The sequence below is a fragment of the Protopterus annectens genome, chromosome 13.part0, assembly GCF_019279795.1.
Source record: "Protopterus annectens isolate FY-2018-M chromosome 13.part0, PAN1.0, whole genome shotgun sequence".
Taxonomy (NCBI): Eukaryota; Metazoa; Chordata; order Ceratodontiformes; family Protopteridae; genus Protopterus; species Protopterus annectens.
The window spans coordinates 937,985,547-938,010,450 of NC_056747.1; the positions used below are offsets into that span (position 1 = coordinate 937,985,547).

General features: G+C 42.9%; 1 protein-coding gene across 1 annotated transcript in view; it reads right to left on the reverse strand.

The window, feature by feature from the left end:
* The window catches only part of PLEKHH3 (pleckstrin homology, MyTH4 and FERM domain containing H3), a 777,695-nt gene that overhangs the window by 46,476 nt on the left and 706,315 nt on the right, over window positions 1-24,904 (reverse strand). Inside the window, exon 11 of the mRNA XM_044054707.1 lies at window positions 5,585-6,046. Within this exon, the coding sequence (XP_043910642.1) occupies window positions 5,585-6,046 (462 nt within the window). The remainder of the gene's footprint in view (window positions 1-5,584; window positions 6,047-24,904) is intronic.

The window sequence follows — 24,904 nt, forward strand, 5'->3', positions numbered from 1 at the left end:
TCTCCTGCTGAGACAACAGGGAAGGAGTCTGAGGCAGGTGCCATGGGGCCAAGCATGAAACACTGCACAGGAGGGGGTAACAGTGTTGGTGTGGCCAGTCTGGTGCAATTAAAATCGTCCTTGGCTTGTCCTGTTTGATCTTTAGTAGTACCTTGGAGAGCAGAGGCAGAGGAGGAAAGGCATAAACTGATAAGGTTTTTCCAACTGAAGGATAGAGCATCCACTTTCCAAGCTAGTTTGTGGGGAATCCTTGTGAAAAAATTTGTCCAACTGATAGTTCTGGGGGGAGGCAAGCAGGTCTATATCTGGGCTCCCACATTTGCTTGTCAACATGTTGAAAATCCTTGGTTCCAGTTTCCACTCATGTGGGTCCATGAGGTTTCTGCTTAGTCCATCTGCCAGTCTATTTAGTTTTCCTAGCAGGAACTGAGCTTGTAGATTCACCAGGTAGCTCAACGCTGTGTTCCACAATGCCATGGCTAGTCTGCAGAGGGGGTAAGAGTGTGTACCCCCCCTGCTTGTTTATGTACCACATGACCGTGGTGTTATCTGTCTTTAACATTAGTTGTCCTGGAAGAATGTGGTCCTTGAAGGCTGTCAGAGAATTCTGTACAGCTAACATTTCCTTTTGATTTATGTGTAGGTGCATTTGACTTGGGTTCCATTTGCCCTGAAAGCACTTCCCTGCCAGGTGAGTCCCCCATGCATAGTCTGATGTGTCTGTTGTTAAGGTTTGGGCAGCAGGGGGTAGTGTGAATGGAAATCCCCTGTTTAGGTGGCAGGCCTCTGCCCACCAAAGGTACTCTAGGCATAGGCAAGGTATGATAGGAATCATTGTTTCTAGATCCTGCGAATGTTGACACCATAGCCTTTTGAGATATCATTGCAGTTTCCTCATATGCAGCCTTGCATATGAAATTAAAAAAATGCAGGAGGCCATGAACCCCAAGGCTTGCAGTATTTGCCTTGCAAATAACTGGGTTTTTGTGGCCACTTGTTTGAAGTAGGTTGTCAAATGAATCTGTTTCTCTGGAGTAAGGAAAGCCATCTGGGAAGTTGTATTGTAGCTTGCTCCCAGGAATATAATTTGTTGACAGGGTACCATGCATGATTTATTTTCGTTTATGGTGTACCCAGACAAGTCAGTACCCTTTGAACAAAGGCCAGATGATTCAAAAGTATTTTACTGACTTTCTGTCTGAATTAGACAGTTGTCCAGGTATGGGTATATTTGAATATTTCTTTGCCTGCAAAATGCAATGACTAGAGCTAGGCACTTTGTGAATACCCTGGGCGCAGTGGATAAGCCAAAGGGCAGTGCAGAGAACTGATAGTGCATGTAGCCTGCTTTGAAGCATAGGTATCTTCTGCAAGACTCCCTGAAAGGGATGTGCAGGTATGCTTCTTCTAAGTCTAGTGTTGCCAACCATGCATCTTTGCCTAGCATAGGAAGCAGCTGGTGAAGAGTCAGCATCTTGAATTTTGGAATCACCAGAAAGGAATTTAGAGTAGAAAGGTCCAGGATAGGATGCCATGTATTGCCTTTTCTGGGTACCAGGAAAAGTCTCGAATAGAGACCTTGTTCCTTTTCCGCTTCTGGTACCAACTAAATAGCCCCCATGCTTAAGAGAGAGAGTACTTGATTTTGGGCCTCTGCCCACTGACTTGGGGGTAGATCTGGCCACCCACTTGATGCTGGTAAGGTGTGGAAGTGAAATCTGTATCCTTGGGACACTACATTTAAAACCCATTTGTCCTGGGTAATGAGTTCCCAGTTTTTGGCCTGCAGACTAATCTTTCCGCCTAAAGGAGCATTCAGTTGAGAAGTGCTTGGAAGTTTTAAAAGCAAGTCATTGAGACAGTTTTCCATAGGGGGGAGTCTTACCACTCCCTGCTTTGGGTACGGAAACCCCCTACTGCTTAGTCTTATGTGTCCCATGGGACTGAAACCTGGGGTTTCGCCTGGGTTTCGCTTGAGAAGACCTGGAAGGGGCTGGAAAGTACCAATTCGTAGAGGGCCAATGCCTACTAAATATAGGAGGCTGAACTTGTAAGAAATCTTTAACAGTTTGCATAGATTTAGCTTTATCTTCCATCTTTTTAAGAACTTCCTCAGCCTTGTTGCCAAACAGGCGGTCCTGATTTAAGGGAGCATCCAACAATTTAGCTTTAATATGATCAGGCAAAGATTGCTCCTTAAGCCAAGCATGCCTTCTGAGCACAGACCCAGTAACAGCAGCCCTGCAAGAGGACTCTAATTAATCAAATCCACATTGCAAAGTATGTTTTCCAACCTGTTCAACAGAATTTATTATATCCTGTAATTCTTTCTTTTCACACAGTCAGGAATCAAAATAATTTTCTGTTTAAGCAATCCAATAACATGTTGCTGATACTTTAACATATAAAACTGGCAGTTTAAAGCCCTAATGGCCAAGGTTGCAGAAGTGTAAACCTTCTTACCCCATCTATCCAGCACCCTGGAGTCTCTATCAGAAGGGGTACGATTTTTTAGCTGTAGAAGCCTTAATGCCCTTGGGTCCCTGTGAAATAGTATCTAGATCCGCAATAGGATTTTTAAAAAGGAACTTGTGTGAATCAGGAATCCTGTAATATCAGTCAGGTTTTTTGGGAGCAGGAGGCAAAGAATCAGGGGCCAAACTAGATTCTGAAAAAGCATCATCAACCATGTCTAGTACAGGAGGAATAACTAAAGGCCTATGCTGAGGCAGGAGTAAGAAATCCCTAAGCCTCTTTTTTGAATCAGAAAAATCATGGCTTTCCAAGTGGAAATACTCCCTTAGAGTATGTAAGGTTTCACCAAAAGAAAAATCCTCAGGAGGGGAAGCAGAGGGAATAGAGTCCTCTGCATCAGAATCCTCATAAGTAGATAAGGGCAAATCCAGATCATCAGAAGAATCAGAAAAATCAAAATCCTGGTCAGAAGATTCATAAACAACTTCAGCCCTAGGTCTCTTAGAAGGGGGAGGTTGGCTTCCTCTGATTAGAGTTACAAGATCTTCAGCCATTCTTATCATTTGTTTTTTAGACATAGAGGCCTGAGCATGTGGCCTGGGCATCGTTTTTTTAGGCATGGCTCGAGATTTAGGCCTAAATGAAGGAGGAGGCATCGGTTTAATATGCAAGTCCGTAGGCCTGAATACACCCTCAGAAGCCAGTGCCTGCACAGCGGCTCCAGACCCATCCAAGGTATAGACATCCACAGGTTCCATAGTTGAAGCATCTCGCGACATACCGGACTCTGAATGGGTCTCAGTAGAGGCCTGCGAATCAAAAGCAGCAGGTATCAGGGGCTGCGAAAGTGCCTCACTGAGTACCGGCGAACTGGTGACTGGCTGAGGAGAAGCGTCGTCGGCAGTTTTGGACCTCGGTGGCCTGTCTCTGTCTTTATCTTTGCATTTTTTCAGAATCCTAGTAGTCAAATGGCTAAACAACGACATTTCTGGATAATTAAAATGAGAACTGAAATATTTTGAGGCGAAAATATACCGTTGACGGATAGTGCGCTGATTAAATAAAGCACAAAACCGACAGCAAGATACGTCGTGGTCAGGGCCTAGGCAAGGAATACAGTACGAATTAAAATCTTTATGAGCTATTTGCTTTCCACAAGTAATGCAATTATTAACTTTTACTGACATCGGTAAGGAGCAAGAAAAAGTTTCCCCAACGGGGTACTTAACTTTAGTTGAAGACTTAGGTTCTGAAACTCAAAAATGAAAATTTCAGGAGTCGGCCGACCGGCACTTGCGAACTGCTTCTGTTTCGGGCACCGCACGGCAAGAAAGACTGATGTAATGGCATTGGCTGCATGTTTTATACCCCTGATGACCTGACATCATGGAAGAAGGGACAGAAACTGATGCAGGACCCAAGACATTGTTAATCAGGCTGACTGAGGGCTACTACAAGCATATAACCCAAATGTAATGACTGCAACAGTGAAACACGAAGAACATCTGTGACAGAATGAAGACATAGAAGAACAAGAACAACCTAAATGTTACAGTTTACTATTACAGTAACCTCTGCTGGGAGACCTACTGTTATGTGTACTTACAAAGCTCTGTATTTTTCTTACTTTGAAGATATATATATATATATATATATATATATATATATATATATATATATGGGTCTACTTCATATGGTTGACAGTTCATATGGTCGATGGCTCATTTGGTCGACAATCAGTATTCAAGGCACTTAACAGGGATTTGCGACCTTGTGCGACCCTGGAGTTGATATATATAGTTAGGGGTGTGTGGGGGGCATAGGGGGGCGAATCCTCCCCACCCATATTCGTTTAAAATGTTTAGTTTTTGCTGTATTTTCAAGTTTTAAATGACAATTAAATGAATATTAGTGGGGGGGGGCTTCGCCCCCCACCCCCCACTGTGGGGGGCTGTGCCCCCTACATCCCCCTAACTATATATATCAACTCCAGGGTCGCACAACTTTGGGGAGGGGGGCAAATCCCTGTTAAGTGCCTTGAATACTGTTTGTCGACCAAATGAGCTGTCGACCAAATGAGTTTCGATCATATGAACTGTCGACCATATCAAGTAGACCGATATATATACACATATACACACACATGCACTCACACAGTGTCCCCTGAATCTTTTTTTTGTCATAATGAGAGTACACTAGTGAGCTCTGTTGATCACAAACATTTGTCTACTGCAAACCAGCTGCAAAGTGTACTGTGAGATATAAACAAAAAGCTGTTTACAAGAAAGTACTGAAGCCAGTATTAAAATGTTTGGAAAGAAAATATTGTGTTTTAAAGAAGGACAAGTACTTAACCAGCAAAACATATTCAGCTTTTGGAGGCTTCTCTGAGTTACTAAATAGCTTTATGAAACAAAACAGCATTAACTGCTGTGGTTCTGAATGTTGCAAGACACAGTGAGGATACAGTCTGTAAATTTGCTTTTGGATGGACCTCAACTATATACTGGAGCTTGGATACAATATAATGTTTGACTTGCTGAGTATTCCACTTTCAACAAATTCTTTAAAATTGTTATTGGTCTCAAACCTGAAATTAATGATGTCTGCAGTAGAACTGTCTGTTCTGGTTATAAAATGCATTTTTTAATTTCCATTTCCACAGCCAAAATGGATCGCCTGGCACGTAATAGTGTGCAACTGCCTAATGCTTCCCTGCAATGACAGTCCTGAGTTATGATCCAGGTTCTGGTCTGGCACTTTAACAGAGCACAACTGTCTAATGCTTTCTTGCAATGTCAGTATTCAGGTATGATCTTCTGGACTGGCACTGCAACAGTGCACAACTGCCTAATGCTTCCCTGCAATGTCAGTACTGAGTTATGAACTGGGCTCCTGGCATGGAAGCCAGACCTACAATCTAATATCCAGTGAAGGCACATCTAAAGAAACAATGCATTTTATCTAATATGTGTTTCTGAGAAGACAGAGTACTCAGAATGCACACAAAAATATGTGGTGGCAAGCAACATTAGACTAAAAATTGTTAGTACTTCTGATTACAGTCCAACTTTATCATTCTAAGAGTCTAGAGCAAAATTACTCATACCATATACAGATCCACTTCAAAAAGGGATGATCCAAATCCAGGCCACTCTTTTGCAATTGTCAGATATTTCAACATGGATTCCTCTTTAGTTAGTCCTTGCAGCTGTTTCCACTTTTCAATGATAGCAGTCATCACAGCAGTACCTTCCTCCTTCATTCGTCCAATCAGCTGCTGATCCTCTTCTGCCTTCAGCTTTTGGAGAGCATTGGTCCAAAGTCCGTTATGCAAAGCACCTGGAAACAAAGTGTTCGGGAAACTTTTGCTGCAACACTTTGAGGAATACAATGTCTTAGTGGCATAAACATGAGCTTGGATAACACCCATTGGAAAGATTTCTTCCAGTCTAGGATAAGGAGTGTGAGTGGAAAAGTCACTGTTTAAATACTGGAGTCTCAAAGCAGCTAAGGACTGTAGGGTCTCTTCTGCCACAGCCATGCAGCCCCTGATCATTGTTTCATGAGCCTGTGGGAGGAAAAACACACAGCAGTCACTTATGATGTTGTAGAAACAGAAACCAAACCATCAAAGAAAAGATGAACGAGCATGCCAAACATAGGGGAATGTTACGACATTAACAATCCCATGCAAACCAGTCTTTACAGTATCATTACAGTGTTAAGCCAAGCAGAAAAGGAAAACTCCATGTTTGCAGAATCAAAAAAGATTTTCAGTATCACCACATTTTGGTAGGGCAAAGTTTGCTTTACAGTGCATTATTGTAAAATGTAAGTATTCAGCTATGTAATGTTGTATTTACTTTTCATGGGGCTGGGAAGTTTGTGTACTTTCTTTTTTCTACAATCCTCCACTAAGGAGTCATTCACTTTGCTGAAATTTGTTTTGCTGAACAGATTTCTGAAGTGCAACTGATTTTTTTCCATGAAGTTCAATTGTGGATGGCTTTTGTTTTGCTTACTATAGCTGTTTTCTGGTACTACACATAAATAAGATAAGATAAATACGTTTAATAAATAGCCTGTTTTCCTTTAAACTCGTATTTACTTTTATTTTTTGTTAGAGCTTGTGAATGAAGCAGAACTGGATTCTCTATGAGCTTTCATCTCCACTGTGTTGGAAATGGGAAAACATGAATGAGTGAACTATGGCTAAAGGTACAATCTCATTATTTGTGTTTCATATATTGGTTGTAATGTGATTAACCTGCGAGATGTGTGCAAGGTATGGTTGTATTTTTATTGATGTACACCACTGATGTAATTGTATTTGTGATGTGTGTAGTGCTCAGTTTTTTTCTTTTATATTTTGGGATGTGACTTCCATGTTTTGCTACAGACCCACCTTGACAAAAGGTTAAACATTTACTCATATAAATATCTTACTGGGAATGCCTTCTGGGAACTACTACAACAATTTGAGATTTCTGGGCCACTACTGCTTTGTTACTTGTCCCTGTATTTGTGAAACAAGTCACCTCTGCATTTGTCTTAAAATGAACACAGTCAAGGTGGTCATAAGACTCTGCCAAGGGTATATCTTGTCTCCCCATCTTACTCATAACTATTATGAACATGAAATCAGCTGAGGTATGGAGATCATCCACAGTGGGGAAACAAGAGGTGTCGCTATAATGTCTGCAGATGATGCTCTCCTGTTGGCCTGAAGTATGATGTCCAACATGCACTTTAGCAGTGAGTTGCTTCATCCACAGCAACAAAGATGAGAATCAACACGTCTAAATCCATGGTCATTGTCTCTCTCTCAGAAAAAAGAGTGGACTTATTTTTGCAGAGAAGGGGGAGCAGCTGCCTAAAGTGGAGGAAATTAACTATCTTGAGTCATGTTCATGAGCGAGGGTAGGGGGTTGTTGACTGACCACTTGAAATGGTGCAGCTGTGTTAGTACTGCAGATATGTACTGCCTACAGCATTAAAAAGGGAGAATTAACTGTGTTAGAAACCTAAGAAACAATGCCCAGCACTGGAATGATATCACATACTTGGACCCACAAAACATAGCCAATCTACTAGGGGATAAATTTAGCTCTAACTTTACCCACCCTCTCAACTCCTATATTCGCAGATCTCATACCTGCATCTATACTTCCTCCCTTAAATCTCCCAATAACAAGACTCTCAAGGCACTATCTAAGGCCAAGAACAGTGCTTCAATGGTGCCAAATAATGTACCAAAATGTTTATTGTCCAACCTAAAACATGACTACAAAGGCTAGTCAATGTCAGTCTCCAAACAGAGGAATGGAGGACAGCAACTGTTATCCCCTTGCACAAAGGTGGGAAATCAACACCCCCAGGAAATTATATACCCGCAAGTCTGACCATCCTCATCTGTAAGGCTATGGAAAGCATGGTTATGGAATTAATAAATAAGGACACAGATAACTTACAAACCCTCGACCCAAGCCAGTTCACATTTGCTAAGGGGAGATCCTGCCTAGCCTGGTTGACTTCTTTGAGAAGGTTACTAAAGCAACAGATGAGGGCAAATCAGTATACACTGCATATCTGGACCTCTCAAAGGCATTTGACACCATCCCACACTCAGGTATTGTAGACAAACTATCCCAGCTAAATGTTAACCCCTGTGTATCTCACTGGATAGCAAACTGGCTCACAAATATAACCCAGGAAATTATGGAGGGCTATTCTATCTTCTCCAAAAGGTTGTTTCACTAGTGGTGACTCCAGGGTTCAGTGCTTGGGCCGCTCCTCTTTGGCATCTACTTCTCAGAGGACAAACCTTCTGTTAAGAGTATATGGCTAAGTTTCCAGATGACTATAAACTTGGTGCCATCATAAAATCCACAAAGGACACTAAGATCCTCCAAGACTACTTTTCCTAAACCAAAAGCTGGTGTCAAAAACGTGCACTAAAACTGAATACAAAAAGCATATAGTAGTTGTCTTTCTGTATGCAAGGATATCCTTGTAACTATCATATTGACAATGCATCCCTAAAATCTGATCCAGTAGTTAGGGACATGGGAACCTATTCTGACAATGACCTGTCCCTTGATTACCATGTATCCACTACTCTAAGAATGTGCTTTTTCATTGCACAGCTTCCTACTAAGGGTATGTCATACAAATACAGGGAAATGATCATTCAACTGTATTTTGCACTCATCAGGCTGATCAATGAGTATAATGCCCCCTTTACTATGCAACTCTCTAAATATTTGACACTCAAATGCTCACAATGCTTGCTTACTAAGAAAATCAAGGGACCTAAATTATAAAAACTATGCAGACCATCGTAAAACCTTATCCTGATTATCAGAGTCATACAGGCTACTGAGAGATGATCTCTGCCAGGTGTACACAGCCTCTATAGACTCTATCCTTTCAGACTTTCTGCACATTCATGAGTCCAAAGGGGGTATAACCACCTGCTCAAGAATTCGACATCTCTTCTGCATCATAAGTAGAACATGTTGGAAAGACATATATGCATCACAGAGAATACCACATCTTTGGCATAGTCTTTCTCTCCACATAAAGCAAAGTACTTCTCTAACACTACTCAAATATAATCTGGGTGAAATTCACCTCTAGTTTAGTAACCTTGTCCCTCTTGGATAGAGTCAACATGTTAATGTTCTGCTCTTCTCTGGATTATTCATACTTAAAATATAAGGGCTAATAACATAATTGAAATGTATGGCTGGGCTTCTAAAGATCCTCACAAATCAACAACCTAGTAAGTTTCTACGAAGCTCTAAATTTATCAGTTTAAGTCCCTATCTTCAACTAGGGTCATAAAGTATGGGTAGTAACTAAAAGGATGAGATCATGGATACAAGTGATGAAAATGGGATTCATTTATAGTGTTTATACCATGACCCCACAATCCCAGAAAGAACACAAAACGGGTCCAAACTCAAAAAACAAAAAAGACACCAAATTCTGAAGTGGAGAACTCTTTAATGTCACAAATTAAGTGCTTCCGTCCAAATGTTAAGGACTTAAGAAGTCCTTAACTTTTGGACGGAAGCACTTAATTTGTGACATTAAAGAGTTCTCCACTTCTGGATTTGGTGTCTTTTTTTGTTTATGGTTTATACCATGACAAAGTGAGGAGCTTTGCAGTCTAGGAGAACAAGTGGTGAAAATGGGATTCATTTATAGTGTTTATACCATGATCCCACAAACTCAGAAAGAACACAAAACAGGTTCAAACTCAAAAAACAAAAAGACACCAAATTCTGAAGTGGAAAACTCACAAATTAAGTGCTTTTGTCCAAATGTTAAGGACTTAAGAAGTGTGTGTGTGCATGTGCCTTCTGTGGAAGGTTGGGCGTTGGGCTAGCAACTTGACACCGTAAAACTCCACTGCCAATCATGAGCGGACAAGTGATCCACTGTGGTGACCCCTAACTGGGAAAAGCCGAAAAAAGAAGAAGATAAGGTGGATGACAAGACAGTGCCTGAAGTTAAGATACTTGCCTGGCTGTTGTAATAGCAGCTAGAAAAAATAATTTTCCAGGATAAATGCTTTAAATCTGCTTTAGCTGCTGGTTGAAAGGGGGATTGCATTAAGGCCTATAAAAGTATTGTAAGGTCCCAAGGAGGAGTAGGGTGCATAACAGGTGGTCTGATAAAAAGTTATCCTTCAGAAAGGTTTAGCGCAGTTTTAGAGATGGCAGGTGTGACAATATGGGCAAGTGCCAGCATAGCCAGCTGGAGTTTTGTAAAGAATGATATGCCCTTTGAATATCAAACTGATTTATACAAGATGCTTGTGTTACAAATGTATCAGACCTGTATGTCATTTGACAGATGTATTAGACCTGTATGTCATTTTTATATCAAACTGATTTTGTACAGATGTTTTTGCTGAAAATGTATTTGTGAGCTTTGCATGTGTTGAAATGTATCAACAGTGCACCCTGCTGAAATGGAAGAGAAATGTACATGTATTATTGTAGTTGAATTAAATGTATATGTTTTAATAGTGGCGCAGTGGTAGCGTTGTTGCCTCACAGCAAGAAGTTCTCCGGTTTGATTCTCGGCTGGAGGGCTTACTGTGTGGAGTCTGCATGTCCTGCCTGCATTCATGTGGGTTTCCTCCAACGTTACAAAGACATGCGTCTGGAGCATTTCTCCCAGGGCCTCTGGTGAAAATTGGCTTTGTTCCAAGTCAGACATTCCTGGTTAACAAATGTTAAATAGATAAATACATAAATTAAATAAATAGAGGATGCTGGTACAGTACAGGTTAACTTTAAGCAAAATAAGGGAAATGTGAGTGAGTTGTTAAAATTATTAAAAGGCACCCCCCACAGTGCTGAAAAGGACTGGAGACGCTGGGTCTGGGGGGGTGCCTTTGTCCATTAGCTCAGTGAAAAGAGGGGTGGCCACAGGCACTGCCATAAACATTTTGATGTGTATTGTGGCAGTCTGTGCAAATTCCTGGCTCAGCTTCAAAGGGGAATACTGTGCAAACCTAGAGTCAGGTGACCAGATGAGGTCATTCTGTCAACCATCCTGGAAATGATATTTTAGATATTACAAAGAGAACTCTCAGAGTACTGAGTATTCGGTTTGGGAAACCTGACTGGATAGACCCTCACCCACAGCATCTTGCCTTGTGGTAGTAAGTAACTTAACTACGGAACAGTAATTCTCTTAGACTTGGTCAGGAATATAGTGAAGTTTGGTTTAGATATTGTTTTTATTTGTCCAAATCTGTCCATCAATGTCCTTTTCAATATTTCCTGTGGTCTGAACTATGTGGTTTACTGTGAATACATTTGGTATTTTCATGTACTTTTATTATTAAATGTATTTAAATTTTTTAATGTGTGTGGTTCTTGTAGAAAGTATCTAACCTTTGAGAGTACTTACATTTATTTGGTGACACTATGTGGGCAACTCCAGAATGCCTAACTGTCTTGATTATTATCTTAATATTACACAGTACAATTGGACACCCTTTGTTAAGAACATTATAGTACTGACTGGTGGCAGTGATAACCACAACATAGTCTGGGCAAATTTGGTAGAGCGGGTAATCTGTGCCAGCCTTTCCCAGATGCATGTGTGAAAATTAAATGTTAAAGATGTGGGTGACAGTTACTTGGGGCAGGGACACAAGGCACTGGGTTTGCATACAGGATTGAAGACTTGGCTTTGACTCAGCTGAGGACCTAACCCTACAGCTGTATCAGTGGGGAGTCTTACTGGGGACCCGGAGGGAGACAGATACATAGACATCCAGACCCTGGGCTAAGTGTGTTCCCTGTGTGCTGTTAAGGGAAATCGCACTTGATGCAGAGTTCTGCATCTGGAAATTATGAGTGTATCCATTTGTATTCCATGTGCATGTCCCTCTCCAATGTCAGTGGTGAGGATTCAGGCTCCTTGATTACAGGCCCAGAGTGGGGACAACACATATTGGTGGTCATCACATATTGGTAGCAGTGGTGGGCATCACACCAGGAATGAATGACTTTTGCCAGTATGAAAATTGGAAATATCAGCTAATTGTACCTTGACTGTAGAATAACTTGCTCCTTCACAGAAGACTGAAACAAAACAAATCTAGGACAGCTAGAGCTGAGCCCAAATAGAGAACCTTTTCCATTTGCTCTTGTCCATCTTCTTGGCCGGGTCCTTTTAGGAGGAAGTGAGACTGTGTATAACCTGAGAAGAAAGCCTGGACTGCCTTGCCATCATTGGAAGTCAGCTTCATGGCTTGACTGTCCGGATGAGGCAATCTGAATTGGTGAGATAGGAGGACTGGAGTTGGGTCTGGTACCCAAGAAGGGTGTACTAAGTTAGGCCAAAGGAAGGGAAACCACACTTGACAATGCCAAAAAGGGGCAATGAGGATTACCATGCTCTTCCATTGACATGCTTTATGTAGAAACTTCAGGATAAGGGGGGGGGGGAGGTGGATAAGCTTAGAGAAGACTGGGGGGGGGGTTGTGGACCAGTGCACCTCTTGGTTGCTTTCCTTCTGGGGGAATCAGGGAAAAAAACTGCTGCATTTGGAACTGTGGAATAGACTGCCCATACATGTCAAGCAGAGGGCTTCTTTGGCCCTCTTCAAAAGTAACTTTGACGATTGGATAGGAGATAAGAAATTCACCCCGGGGATCACGTCAGTTGCCCTGCTAGGCAGGGGTCCAGGGAAGTAAATATTGTGAGAAGAAATAGCCAGGGAATTGTTATTGCTAGGCTTGTATAGGCCCTAGGGCCGATAGCCTAGTACCAACCTATGACAGGCAAAAAGATCACAAGATGGTTGACAGCACTGATGAAATATCAGCTTCACCACTGAAGGAAAAAGACACCACGTGTGAGGCAAAAGAATAGATCTGCTCAGTCTGTCTGCTATGTTGTACTTCCCCAGAATAAGCACTGCTTATTAGAAAGCAACTGGAAAAGATGACTCACTGCCACACTTTCATTGCTTCTCAACACAAGGGATAAGATCATGTCCTCCCTGTTTGTTGATGCATCAGACTGCTGACATGTTGTCTGTATAGCAATCATCCCCAGAGAAAAACATCCTGCAATGCTTGCAACACTAGAAGGACTGCTCTCCTCTCTAGAACACCAATGTACAGACTGGCCTCTATGGGGGACCATGTGCCTTGAACTGTCTGTCCCAAGTAGTGCCCCTCCACCTCACTGGGACCGAACTTGGTTACCATGGCCTCAGACAAGGGTGGAACAAAGGGTCGATAGTGAAGAACGCCTGGGGCATGGATCCACCAGGACACATGTTCTTTGCAAATCTTGATGATTCGAATGAGAAGAACTCATAGGTTGTCATCTTATTGACTACTGGACTGCCAATGTCCACTGTAGCACTCTCACATAAAATCTTGTCAACCAGTGTCATGGAGGTGGTCATTGACCCGAGGAGCTATAAAACCAAACTGGCTGGGAGAGGCTGAAGAGAGATGTACAGCTTGATGCTGTAAAGTGGATACTCTGCACTGAGGTAATCTCACTGTCTGAGAAACTGTATTCTGGTGAGCATCTATGAACTCCAGGACTTGAGTGGAAGAAAGGTGTGATTTGCTGTAGTTGACTGTGATTCCCAGATTAAGGCATAGATGGAGCAAGTAGTCTCTAGCGGAAATCAAAAGATGCTTGGTGGGAGCAGTGAAGAACCATCTGTTGATGTACGGAAACACCTGGAATCCTAGTAATTTCAAGTGAGCTGCAACCACTGCCATACATTGAGACCAAAGGGCAGGGCTCTGAACTGGAAGTGACTGGACCCCATTTTGAAGTAAAAATACCTCCTGGATTGCCTGCCTATTTTGAAGTGATAGTACACATCCTGCAGCTCTATCTGGCACATCCAATTGTCCTTCCTCAGAAGTGAAAGTATGGACTGAACTGTGACCAGTCTGAACTTTGAGTGCTTTACAAAGAGATTTAGATGGCTTAGGTCTAATTGGCCCAAAGTCTCCATTTTTCTTTGGCACCAAAAAGAATCTCAAATAAGTTCAGAACCCTTGCTGGTCTGGTGGAACCTTGGTGGGACCTTTTAGATGACTCTTTTTGTTATTAGTTTTTCAACATCTAAGGCTGTGTCTTTCCTTTGTCAGGGTGGTACACTGGGAACTTTATTTTGATGGAGTAGGGTGGGAAAAGGAAATGCAATAGCCTCTGGTAAATACACTCTGTACCCAGATATCTTTGGTGATAATACAGATACAGATACAAGCACCCCCCCCCATCTGTCTCCAGAGTGCAGCAGTTGGGCAAACCTTCGGGACCACTGATAAGGCTTCTCAGTAAATAGACCTCTGAAGTCCTGTGCTATGTGGGTGACATCTACCATTGGAATTCCCCCTCTCTGACATGTGTGTGGAGGGGATCTATCTCCATAGGAGTTTTGAGAAAACCCTTGCAACTTTCAGAACCATATCTTCCTTTCCCCTTTCTAGTTTCTAGAAAGCATCCTCTGAGGGGTAGGGGTATTCCTACAGCAGACAGGGTTATCCCATCCTGTTCACTCCTGAAGAGAGTCTCTAACTTTGGGTCTAAACAGAGTTGATCCATCAAAAGTAGCACTGATGAAAGCACATAACGTCACCCAAGCAAGCCTCCCAATTGTAATGCCTGTAGCCATGGCTCTAGAAAAGCCCTCTGTAGCACTGGAGATCAAATGCATGGAGGTGTTTGAGAGGGACTGAAGGGTGGCCAGTTAGGAAGACAGCTTTCTTCTCCTAGAGTGTCATGAACCCCAAAAAGGACTTGGAAAGCTCCTTGGTCAAGTCCCTTTGGAACCTTGTTATTTGTGCCAAATAATTCAGTAATTGGAAAGCAAAGGTTGACAATGCATGAACTTGCTTCGTAAATCTGTTCAAGGCCATAGACTCTCTGTTAGGTGGATGGACAGTAGGACTTTCCTCAGCAAGTTCCTTTTTAGTGTCTGCCACCAACACCATATGATCGACTGGGAGGCCCTTGCTCCAGAGGGCATGGTCTTTGGGTATGGCTAGGTATTTATCTGGCTTTTTGGGGATGGATCCTGCCATGCCTGGATCATTCTGTGCCTAACAGGAAATCAGATTCACCATTTCATCTGCTGGGGGTACCAACCAAGAAGTAGCTGAGCCAGTTCTGAAAGCCTCGAGAAACACAGACTCCTCCTGGAAAGGGGCTTCAGAAGACAACCACCTTTTTGTCTCAGAAGCTCGAGGATGTGACCTGGAGGACCCCTTCCCTTTACTGAAGTATGTGTCTTTTGTTAGTGATTCCTGCTGGGAGTTAATGTGCCTCCTCATGCACTTGTGCTTCTAGGGAGCTTCCATGGAGGATAATATGTAGAAGACTAAAAAATCCATGAAGAGTCCTGGATGAGGACTATCTCAAGATTGAAATGGACTGTCTTGTTCTGATGGAGCAGGATGAGTAGGCTCAGGACCCAGGACAGACTGTTGTGGAGGGGGGAGACCCTGAGGGGAGCAAGGATGTTCTATCTCCTCAGATGTAGAAAACTTTCACCACTGCCTCAAAGGTAGAAGCCAAGGAAGAACTCAGAATGATCCCAGAAGAAGCGAACCAACCAGACTAAGATAGCTCAGAGAATCACTCTGACCCAATCTCAAAACAGAAGTCAGAGCCGAGCTAATGCCAAAAACCCTAGGGGAAGAGCTTACTTTGAGAGGCTCAGAATTGAGCCCCCACTCCCAGATATGGCACCGAGGCTATGGCTGCTAAATCTCCCTGGCTCTGACAGATTTGGTGCCAATTGGATAAATCCTGAAAGTCTCGAATCCAAAGTATTCAAAGCTGAGGGGTGGATCACAGTAGGAGCAACAATAGGGGTCTGAGATGATCCAAAGCTCACAGGTCCAATGGGAGATGGAGAAGGACAGAAAAGGGGAATGTAGTCTTGAAGGTACTGGATCCAAGGAGAAACCAGATTGCCTTTGAAAAGGCAGCTTAGAAAAGGAATGAGTCATACTTGAGGATGTAGTTGGATCTGAAGTCTTCAAAATTTGCAGGTGGAGCCGAAGTCATAGCTGACAGAGGTCAGGTGAAAGCTTTTCAACTACATTTTCAGTTGCCTTTTCCCCTCTGTCCCCTTTAGATTTGTCAGTGGGCTTCTTGGTGGAAGGACAAAAAACAAACAAAAAATCCAGAACAACTAATGAAAATAAATTAAACCGAAGCAGAGCCACAAAAAGATGACAAAACTTTTAATTCAACACATCCATAGAAAGTGCTTTCATCCACTAAGGACTTCTTCAGACTGTATAATGTGTTACAAAAAATACAATCATTAAATACACATGATCTATGATGTCACATGACGTAATTTTTTTCCTTTTAAGGAAAGCAATGAACTCCTTCCCGTCATTCAAACCAGGTGGATGGCAAGCGTTCAATTTTACTTGCCATTCATACTCCTTACAACTTGGTTCTTCTGCATCAAATTTTTTATCTGCTTCCAAAACTTCATCCAAAACACAAAACTTAAAATTTACTTTCCACTTGTTGTCCTTATAATTCTTACTTAAAGCATTTTTACCATCTTGCACACTTACAGCATACTTGTGCTCATACATTCTTTTATTTAATTCTCTTGTTATTCGCCCTACATAAAATGCAGTACATGACATACAAACAATCAAATACACTACAAGTACAAAGATGGAGAAGGACAGAAAAGGGGAATGTAGTCTTGAATGTACTGGATCCAAGGAGAAACCAGATTGTCTTTGAAAAGATAGCTTAGAAAAGGAATGAGTCATACTTGAGGATGTAGTTGGATCTGAAGTCTTCAAAATTTGCAGGTGGAGCCGAAATCATAGCTGACAGAGGTCAGGAGAAAGCTTTTCAACTACATTTTCAGCTGCCTTTTCCCCTCTGTCCCCCTTAGATTTGTCAGTGGGCTTCTTGGTGGAAGGACAAAAAACAAACAAAAAAATCCGGAACAACTAATGAAAATAAATTAAACCAAACCAGAGCCACAAAAAGATGACAAAACTTTTAATTCAACACATCCACAGAAAGTGCTTTCATCCACTAAGGACTTCTTCAGACTGTATAATGTGTTGCAAAAAATACAATCATTAAATACACATGATCTATGATGTCACATGATGTAATTTTTTTTCCTTTTAAGGAAAGCAATGAACTCCTTCCTGTCATTCAAACCAGGTAGATGGCAAGCGTTCAATTTTGCTTGTCCTTCATACTCCTTACAACTCGGTTCTTCTGCATCAAATTTTTTATCTGCTTCCAAAACTTCATCCAAAACACAAAACTTAAAATTTACTTTGCACTTGTTGTCCTTATAATTCTTACTTAAAGCATTTTTATCATCTTGCACACTTACAGCACACTTGTGCTCATACATTCTTTTATTTAATTCTCTTTTTGTTCACCCTACATAAAATGCAGTACATGACATACAAACAATCAAATACACTACAAATACAAAGATGGAGAAGGACAGAAAAGGGGAATGTAGTCTTGAAGGTACTGGATCCAAGGAGAAACCAGATTGCCTTTGAAAAGGCAGCTTAGAAAAGGAATGAGTCATACCTGAGGATGTAGTTGGATCTGAAGTCTTCAAAATTTGCAGGTGGAGCTGAAGACATAGCTGACAGAGGTCAGGAGAAAGCTTTTCAACTACATTTTCAGCTGCCTTTTCCCCTCTGTCCCCTTTAGACTTGTCAGTGGGCTTCTTGGTGGAAGGGCAAGCTCCAGACAGAGAAGAGGAATAGGGAATCAAACCTTTCAAAACCAACTTGTATCTTCGCTCGACCAAGGCTCTATGATTGAACCTTGAGCAAATGTACAATTTTCATTGAGGAGCGTGGCATCTAGACATTATACACACACTGTACGAGTAACAGAGTTGAGGATTTTATGGCCACAGGAACTGCACTTTTTGAAGATGGTGAGAGCGTCCGATAAAAACTGAAGAAGAAAATAACTATGGAAAAACAATACCAGCACAGACAAAAGAAGAAGTCAGATACCAGCAATGGTAACAAGACTATCCTGCAAAGGGTATAAAAAGGGAGGGAATGCTAACAATGGCAAAGAGGATATTAGAAGTTTAGTATAGAAGGAAGAAGGCACAAGGCCTACACATAAAAAAAGTACTACAGTGAGTTTTTCTTTTTGTGCTATCAGTGGAAGAAAGAAAGTATGGTTGTGTACACTTACCATAAATGTAGATGTTCGAGTGTATTCACTGTTGCAGTCATTACATTTGGGTTATCGGCTTGCAGGTAGCCCTCAGTCGGCCTGATTATCAAAGTCTTGGGTCCTGCATCAGTTGCTGTCTCTTCTTCCATGACGTCAGGTAGTCAGGGGTATTAAAGCATGCAGCCGATGCCATTACATCAGTTTTTCTTGCCCCAGATTTCAGGTGCCCCCATAATGGGAAGCAATCATAATACAAGATTACACCTCCAATTATAAGCAAATACACCAGAAAGCTTAAATACAGTAAACAAGAAGAGAGGTATAGCAAATAGATGTCAGGGGGCTGGAGGGAGGGTAACCAGGCCTGCAACAGTGAATACACTCTAACATCTACATTTATGGTAAGTGTACACAACTGTACTATGTTCTTCGTGTTTCACTGTTGCAGTCATTACATTTGGGTAGATTCCCAAAGCTATGGATGGGAGAAGACAATTAGAGAGCATTAGGACCAGCTATTAGGCCCTGCAAGACTGCAGTGGCAAAACCAGCTCTGAATTTAGAGAAAATAGGCAAGTGGTAATGCTTGGTGAAGGTATGAACAGAACACCAGGTAGCAGCTTCTAGGATGTCCCTGGTAGGAACACCTCTTAGAAAGGCTGTTGAATTAGATGCAGCCCTGGTGGAATGTGATCTTATCCCCTGTGGAGTAGGTTTTCCATGGTGCTTATAGCAGAAATGAATGCAATGGCCTATCCATTTAGAAATGGTTTGCTTTGAAATGGCCTTCCCCTCTGCCCCTGCAGCAAAGGCAACTAGCAGCTGTTCAGTTTTCCTGAAAGGCTTGGTCCTGTACAAATAAAATCTTAGTTGTCTGTGCATGTCTAAAGAGTGCAGAATTTATTCTCCTTTGTTCTGTGGATTAGAAAAGAAGGTTGGCAAATGAATGGACTGATTAAGGGCCACACTGGATAACACCGTGGGCATAAAGGAAGGATTGGTCCTGAGGGACACTCTGTCTGCATGGAATATGATGAAGGGCTCCACCGCCATGAGGGCCTGTAATTCAGACACTTTTCTTGCTGAAGTGATGGCTAGAAGGAAGGTTGTTTTCCAAGAAAGGAATTTCAACTCTGCAGTTGCAGCTGGTTCAAAGGGAGGTAGAGTGAGCTTTTCCAATACAAAGTTAAGGTCCCAGGCTGGGGTAGGGGCTCTCCTGAGTGGTCTTAAATTTTTTGCCCCTCTGAGGAATTGCTTCAGCAGTGGGTGAGAGAAGAGGGGTGGTTCTGTATTATAATGTGCTGAAATGGCAGAGGCATGAGTTTTAATAGAATAGAAGGAAAGGTCCTTGTGAAGCATCTCTGTTAAGTATTGAAGAATATGCAGTAAACTGGGCATTGTTGTGCCCATCCCCTGAGTTTGGCTCTAGGAACAGAATCTTTTCCACTTTTCAGCATAGGATTTTCTAGTACTAGGCCTCCTTGCCTCCAGAATGACATCCAGCACTTGCTTACTGAGGAATGGTAATGGAGAGCTCAGGTAATTTAGCCAGGCTGCAAGGTTCAGGGATTGAAGCTGGGGGTGCAGAATCTGGCCCTCCTGCTGGGACAGCAGGGAAGGGGTCGGAGACAGGTGCCATGGTTCCAGCAGTGACATACTGTGCAAGAGGGGGTACCAGTGTTGGCGTGGCCAGTCTGGTGCATTGAGTATTGTCCTTGGTTTGTCCTGTTTGATCTTTAGTAGAACTTTGGAGAGGAGAAGCAGAGGGGAAAAGGCATAAACTGAGAGGTTTTCCCAGGTGAAGGACAGGACATCCACTTTCCAAGCTTGTCTGGGGGAGTCCTTGCGTAGAATTTGTCCAATTGGTAGTTCTGAGGGGAGGCAAACAGGTCTATCTCTGGGCTCCCCCATTTGTTTCTCAACATGTTGAATATCTTTGGTTCCAGTTTCCACTCATGTGGGTCCATGACATTTCTGCTTAGGTCATCTGCCAGTGAGTTTAGCTTGCCTGGCAGGAATTGAGCCTGTAGGTGCACTTGGTAGCTCAAGGCTGTGTTCCACAGAGCTATGGTTAGTCTGCAGAGGGGGTATGAGTGGGTTCCCCCCTGCTTATTTATGTACCACATAACAGTGGTGTTCTGTTTTTAACCAATAACTGTCCTGGAAGGATGTGGTCCTTGAAGGCTGTCAGAGCATTCTGTAGAGCTAACATTTCTTTTTGATTGATATGCAGCTGCATTTGACTCAGGTTCCATTTGCCCTGAATGCACGGCCCTGCCAAGTGAGCCCCCCATGCACAGTCTGATGTGTCTGTTGTTAGGGTTTGGGCGGCAGGGGGGTAGAGTGAATGGCAGTCCCTTGTTGAGGTAGCAGGCCTCTGCCCACCAAAGGAATAGTGTCTTTATACAAGGGATGATAGGAATCACTGCTTCCAGGTCCTGAGAATGTTGACACCATAGGCTTTTTAGATACCATTGTAGTTTCCACATATGCAGTCTTGCATATGGAATTAGTAGGATGCAAGAGGCCATGAACCCCAGAGTTTGCAGTATTTTCCTGGGTCTTTGTGGCCAGTAATTTGAAGAGTCAGAAGGAAAATCGGTTGTAGGTCTCTTAGAGGGAGAAGGGTGGCTTCCCCTAATTAGAGTAATAAGGTCTTCAGCCATTCTTATCATTTGTTTATTAGGCATATGGGCCTGACTATGCAGTTTGGACATCGGTTTTCCAGGCGTGGATCGAGTCTTAGGCCTTGAAGAAGAAGATGGCATCGGTTTGATATGCAAGTCAGTAGGCCTAAATACACCCTCAGAAGTCGGTGCCTGGACAGCAGCTCCGGACCCATCCAAGACAGAGACATCCACAGGTTCCATAGTCGAAGAAGCATCTCATGGCATACCGGACTTCGAATGGGTCACAGTAGAGGCCTGTGAATCTGAAGTAGCGGGTATCAGGGGCTGGGAAAGCACCTCATTCAGTACCGGCGAACTGGTGACTAGCTTAACTGAAGCATTGTCGGCAGCTTTGGACCTATGCGATCTATCTCTGTCTTTATCTTTATGTTTTTTCAGAATGTCGGTAGTTGGATGGCTTACCAAAGCCATTTCTGGATAACTGAACCGAGTACCGAAATAGTTAGATGCGAAAATGAACCGACGATGAATAGTACGAGGATTGAATAGGGCACAAAACTGACAGCGAGGGATGTTGTGGTCTGGGCCTAAGCAAGAAATGCAGTACGAATGAAAATCTTTACGAGGTATTTGAAATACAATTGTTAAGTTTTACTGACATCGGTTTACAGCAAGAAAAAGGATCTCCAATGGGGTACTTAGCTTTTTAGAAGACTTCGGTTCTGAAATTTGAAAATGAACATTTCAGGAGTTGGCCGACCGGCACTTGTGAACTGCTTCTGCTTCGGGCACCGCACAGCAAAAAAAGACTGATGTAATGGTGTCAGCTGCATGCTTTATACCCCTGACTACCTGACGTCATGGAAGAAGAGACAGCAACCGATGCAGGACCCAAGACTTTGATAATCAGGCCGGCTGTGGGCTACAAGCAAACAGATAACCCAAATGTAATGACTGCAACACTGAAACACGAAGAACATGAAGTGGAAAATAAATTTCTCAAAAAAGGTTTGGAGATACAACTGTAACAAAAAAAAATCACTTTTCTGCAAGTTTAAGCTACTTCAACCACATCTAAGAGTGGCATACGAGATCTGAGGTAATAGAGGGCTTGGAGGGGATTATGGGTAAGGGGAGGAGCTTCAGCTACAGCTCCCAAAGTCTGAAAAGTGGCTGAAGTTGGATCCAAAGTCAGATCTGAAACCTATTAGTTGAGGAATGGATGAAAATCTCTTTCTGCCCCTATACTGCCTTTTTTAGGCAGGGTTCAAATAACAAATTCACCACCATAGCAGGAACAGGCAAGCAAAAACTGAGGGTAATGCTACTCAATGCTAAAAGTCTAAATCTCAAAATGCACTCACTCGAGGCACTTCTTAAAATGGAGAACATCGATATCTATGCAGTGACTGAGACCTGGCTCAAGGCTCCAGAGAGCACCCCTGCACTACCAGGCTATACCACACTATACTCATACCACACTTTTCGGCCATGTAACCTGGACTGAAACACCAAAGGTAGAGGTGTGTCCATATTCATTAAGGATATCCACACCTCCAGGCTTGTTGCTCAGAATAATGCATCCGAGTTTATCCAAGTGCAACTAACTCTGGGCAAAACTGCAATCCAAATTGTAGCTTGCTACAGATCACCCACCATGCCCCAGGATTCCCACTCCTCTTTTCTTGATGTACTGGAAAATATTAGGGTTCAACCAAACACCATAATAATGGGCGACTTCAACTACCCAACCATTAACTGGGAAAACTACTCGTGTACCAACTCTTTAGCTCAACGTTTTCTGGAATTCATAAACTCCAATGCCCTAGATCAGCTTATCCACAACCCCACCAGGGGCAACAATATCCTAGACCTAGTCATTACCAACATGAGTGACCAGTGTTCCACACCTGAAGTCAACTCCTCGTTGGTCCGATCCGACCATAAGCTAATCACCCTTGATATCCACATCCCTCCCCCACCCCCCATTAAGGAAACCACAGTAAAAAGTTTCTCCAAAGCCAACTTCATGCTTCTTAAGACAGAAGTGGTGAACTTCATGACACTCATGCAGATGGACAATACAGTTACAACTGCTGAAGCCTACACAAATGCACTCTATAAGCACTTACACGAGTGCATGGATTGTGCTATCCCAAACAGAACCAAGACGCTATCCTCCAAAAAAAGGAAGCCAATCTGGTGGTCCACTGCCGTAAACAAACTGTACAACAGAAGGAAGAAACTGTTGCAAAAGAGTAAAATCCCATGAGTGGAGGAGCTCCCTGGTCAGCCTCAGTAAGAAGCTGAGATCCCTTATAAGATCCTGCAAAGCTAGCTAAGAAAACAAAATTGCCACTAATTCCAAGGCCAACCACAAAGCATTCTATAGCTATGTCAAGAATCTCGATGCCAACACCCAGATCTGCTCTGAGTTACAGCACATAGGCACGAAAATTATAGAAACAACTGATATTGCCAACATCCTGGCAGATAGGTTCAGTGCAAACCTTACCCCCCTCTCACCCCCTAAAGGGCCCATATCTATACAGGAAGAATGTAGAGTCCCTGCAATCACAACTATACAGGTAAAAGCTGCACACCCTAAAGCCAAAAACACAGCATCCATGGGACCGGACAACATACCAGGCTGCGTTTTACACGAACTTCAGAAAGAAATGGCTCCCCACTTAAGCACCACGTTCAATAATAGCCACGCATCAGGCTTTGTGCCCACTGAATGGCGCACAGCAACAGTTATCCCACTCCACAAAGGGGGAGCCACCACTGACCCATGGAACTATTGACCTATTAGCCTGACGAGCCTGGTCTGCAAGGCCATTGAACGTATCATCATGAAACTCATAAACAAAGACACTGGTAACCTCCAAACTCTGGATCCCACCCAGTGCAGGTTTGTGAAAGGAAGATCATGCCTCCTCAACCTGATTGACTTCTTTGAGGCAGTCACCAAAGCCGTAGATGAGGGTAAGGTGGTTCACACAGCCTATCTTGACCTCGCCAAGGCTATCAACACCATCCCCCATTCTGGAATTATAGCTAAACTCACTAAATTAGGTATACATTCCTACTACACAAGATGGGTTGCCAACTGGCTCACTGACAGAACCCACACTGTAAAAGTTGCAGACTCCAAATCTGACCTCAAAGCAGTGATACCACAGGGTTCCATCCTGGGACCTCTCCTGTTTGGTATTTACTTCTCTGTCCTGTTTGGTATTTACTTCTCTGAAGTACAGGCTAACACAGAAGGCCTCTGGCTAACGAACTTCACAGATGACTGCAAACTAGGAGCCATAGTCAAGTCCCCAAATGATGTGGACATCCTACAGAAAGGCCTCACAGAGAGATGCCTGGTGTCAGAGCCATGGCCTCAAGCTCAATGCCAAAAAGTGCAGTGTCATCTCCTTTGGTAAAAACTCTGTACCCATGAACTACCACATAGGCAGCAATCTACTTAACACCGAATGCGTGATAAGAGACCTTGGGACGCAGGTGGACAGTAGTCTCTCCTTTGATAGTCACATCGCCACAGTAGTCAGGAAGTTCTTCTACATGGCACACCTCTTCATAAAAGGGTTCTCATCCAAGAAAAAAGAGGTCATTGTTCCCCTCTACTCAACACTCATTAGACCCATTATAGAGTACAGCGCCCCTTTTGGAATGTACCTCACAAGACATCTGCAGCAGATGGAAAGGCCACAGAAGTACCTCACAAAGAGGATTACTGGCCTCAAACAAATGCCCTACACTGACCATCTCAAAAAACTCCAGCTTTACTCCGTAGCATATTGCCTACTCTGAGGTGATCTCTGCCTAAACATATAAAGCTATGTCAAACTCAGAGCTGTTGGACATGCTACACCTAAAGAAATCCCAATCCCTCCGAGCTACACGCTCTAGGGACCTAAACCTTGTCACCACAATAAACAGGACATGCTGGAGGGACAGATTCCTTTCACAGAGACTTCCCATACTCTGGAACAGGCTACCCATCTATGCCAAGCAAAGTTCTTCATTAGCACTCTTCAAGAAAAATCTTGATGAGTGGATGG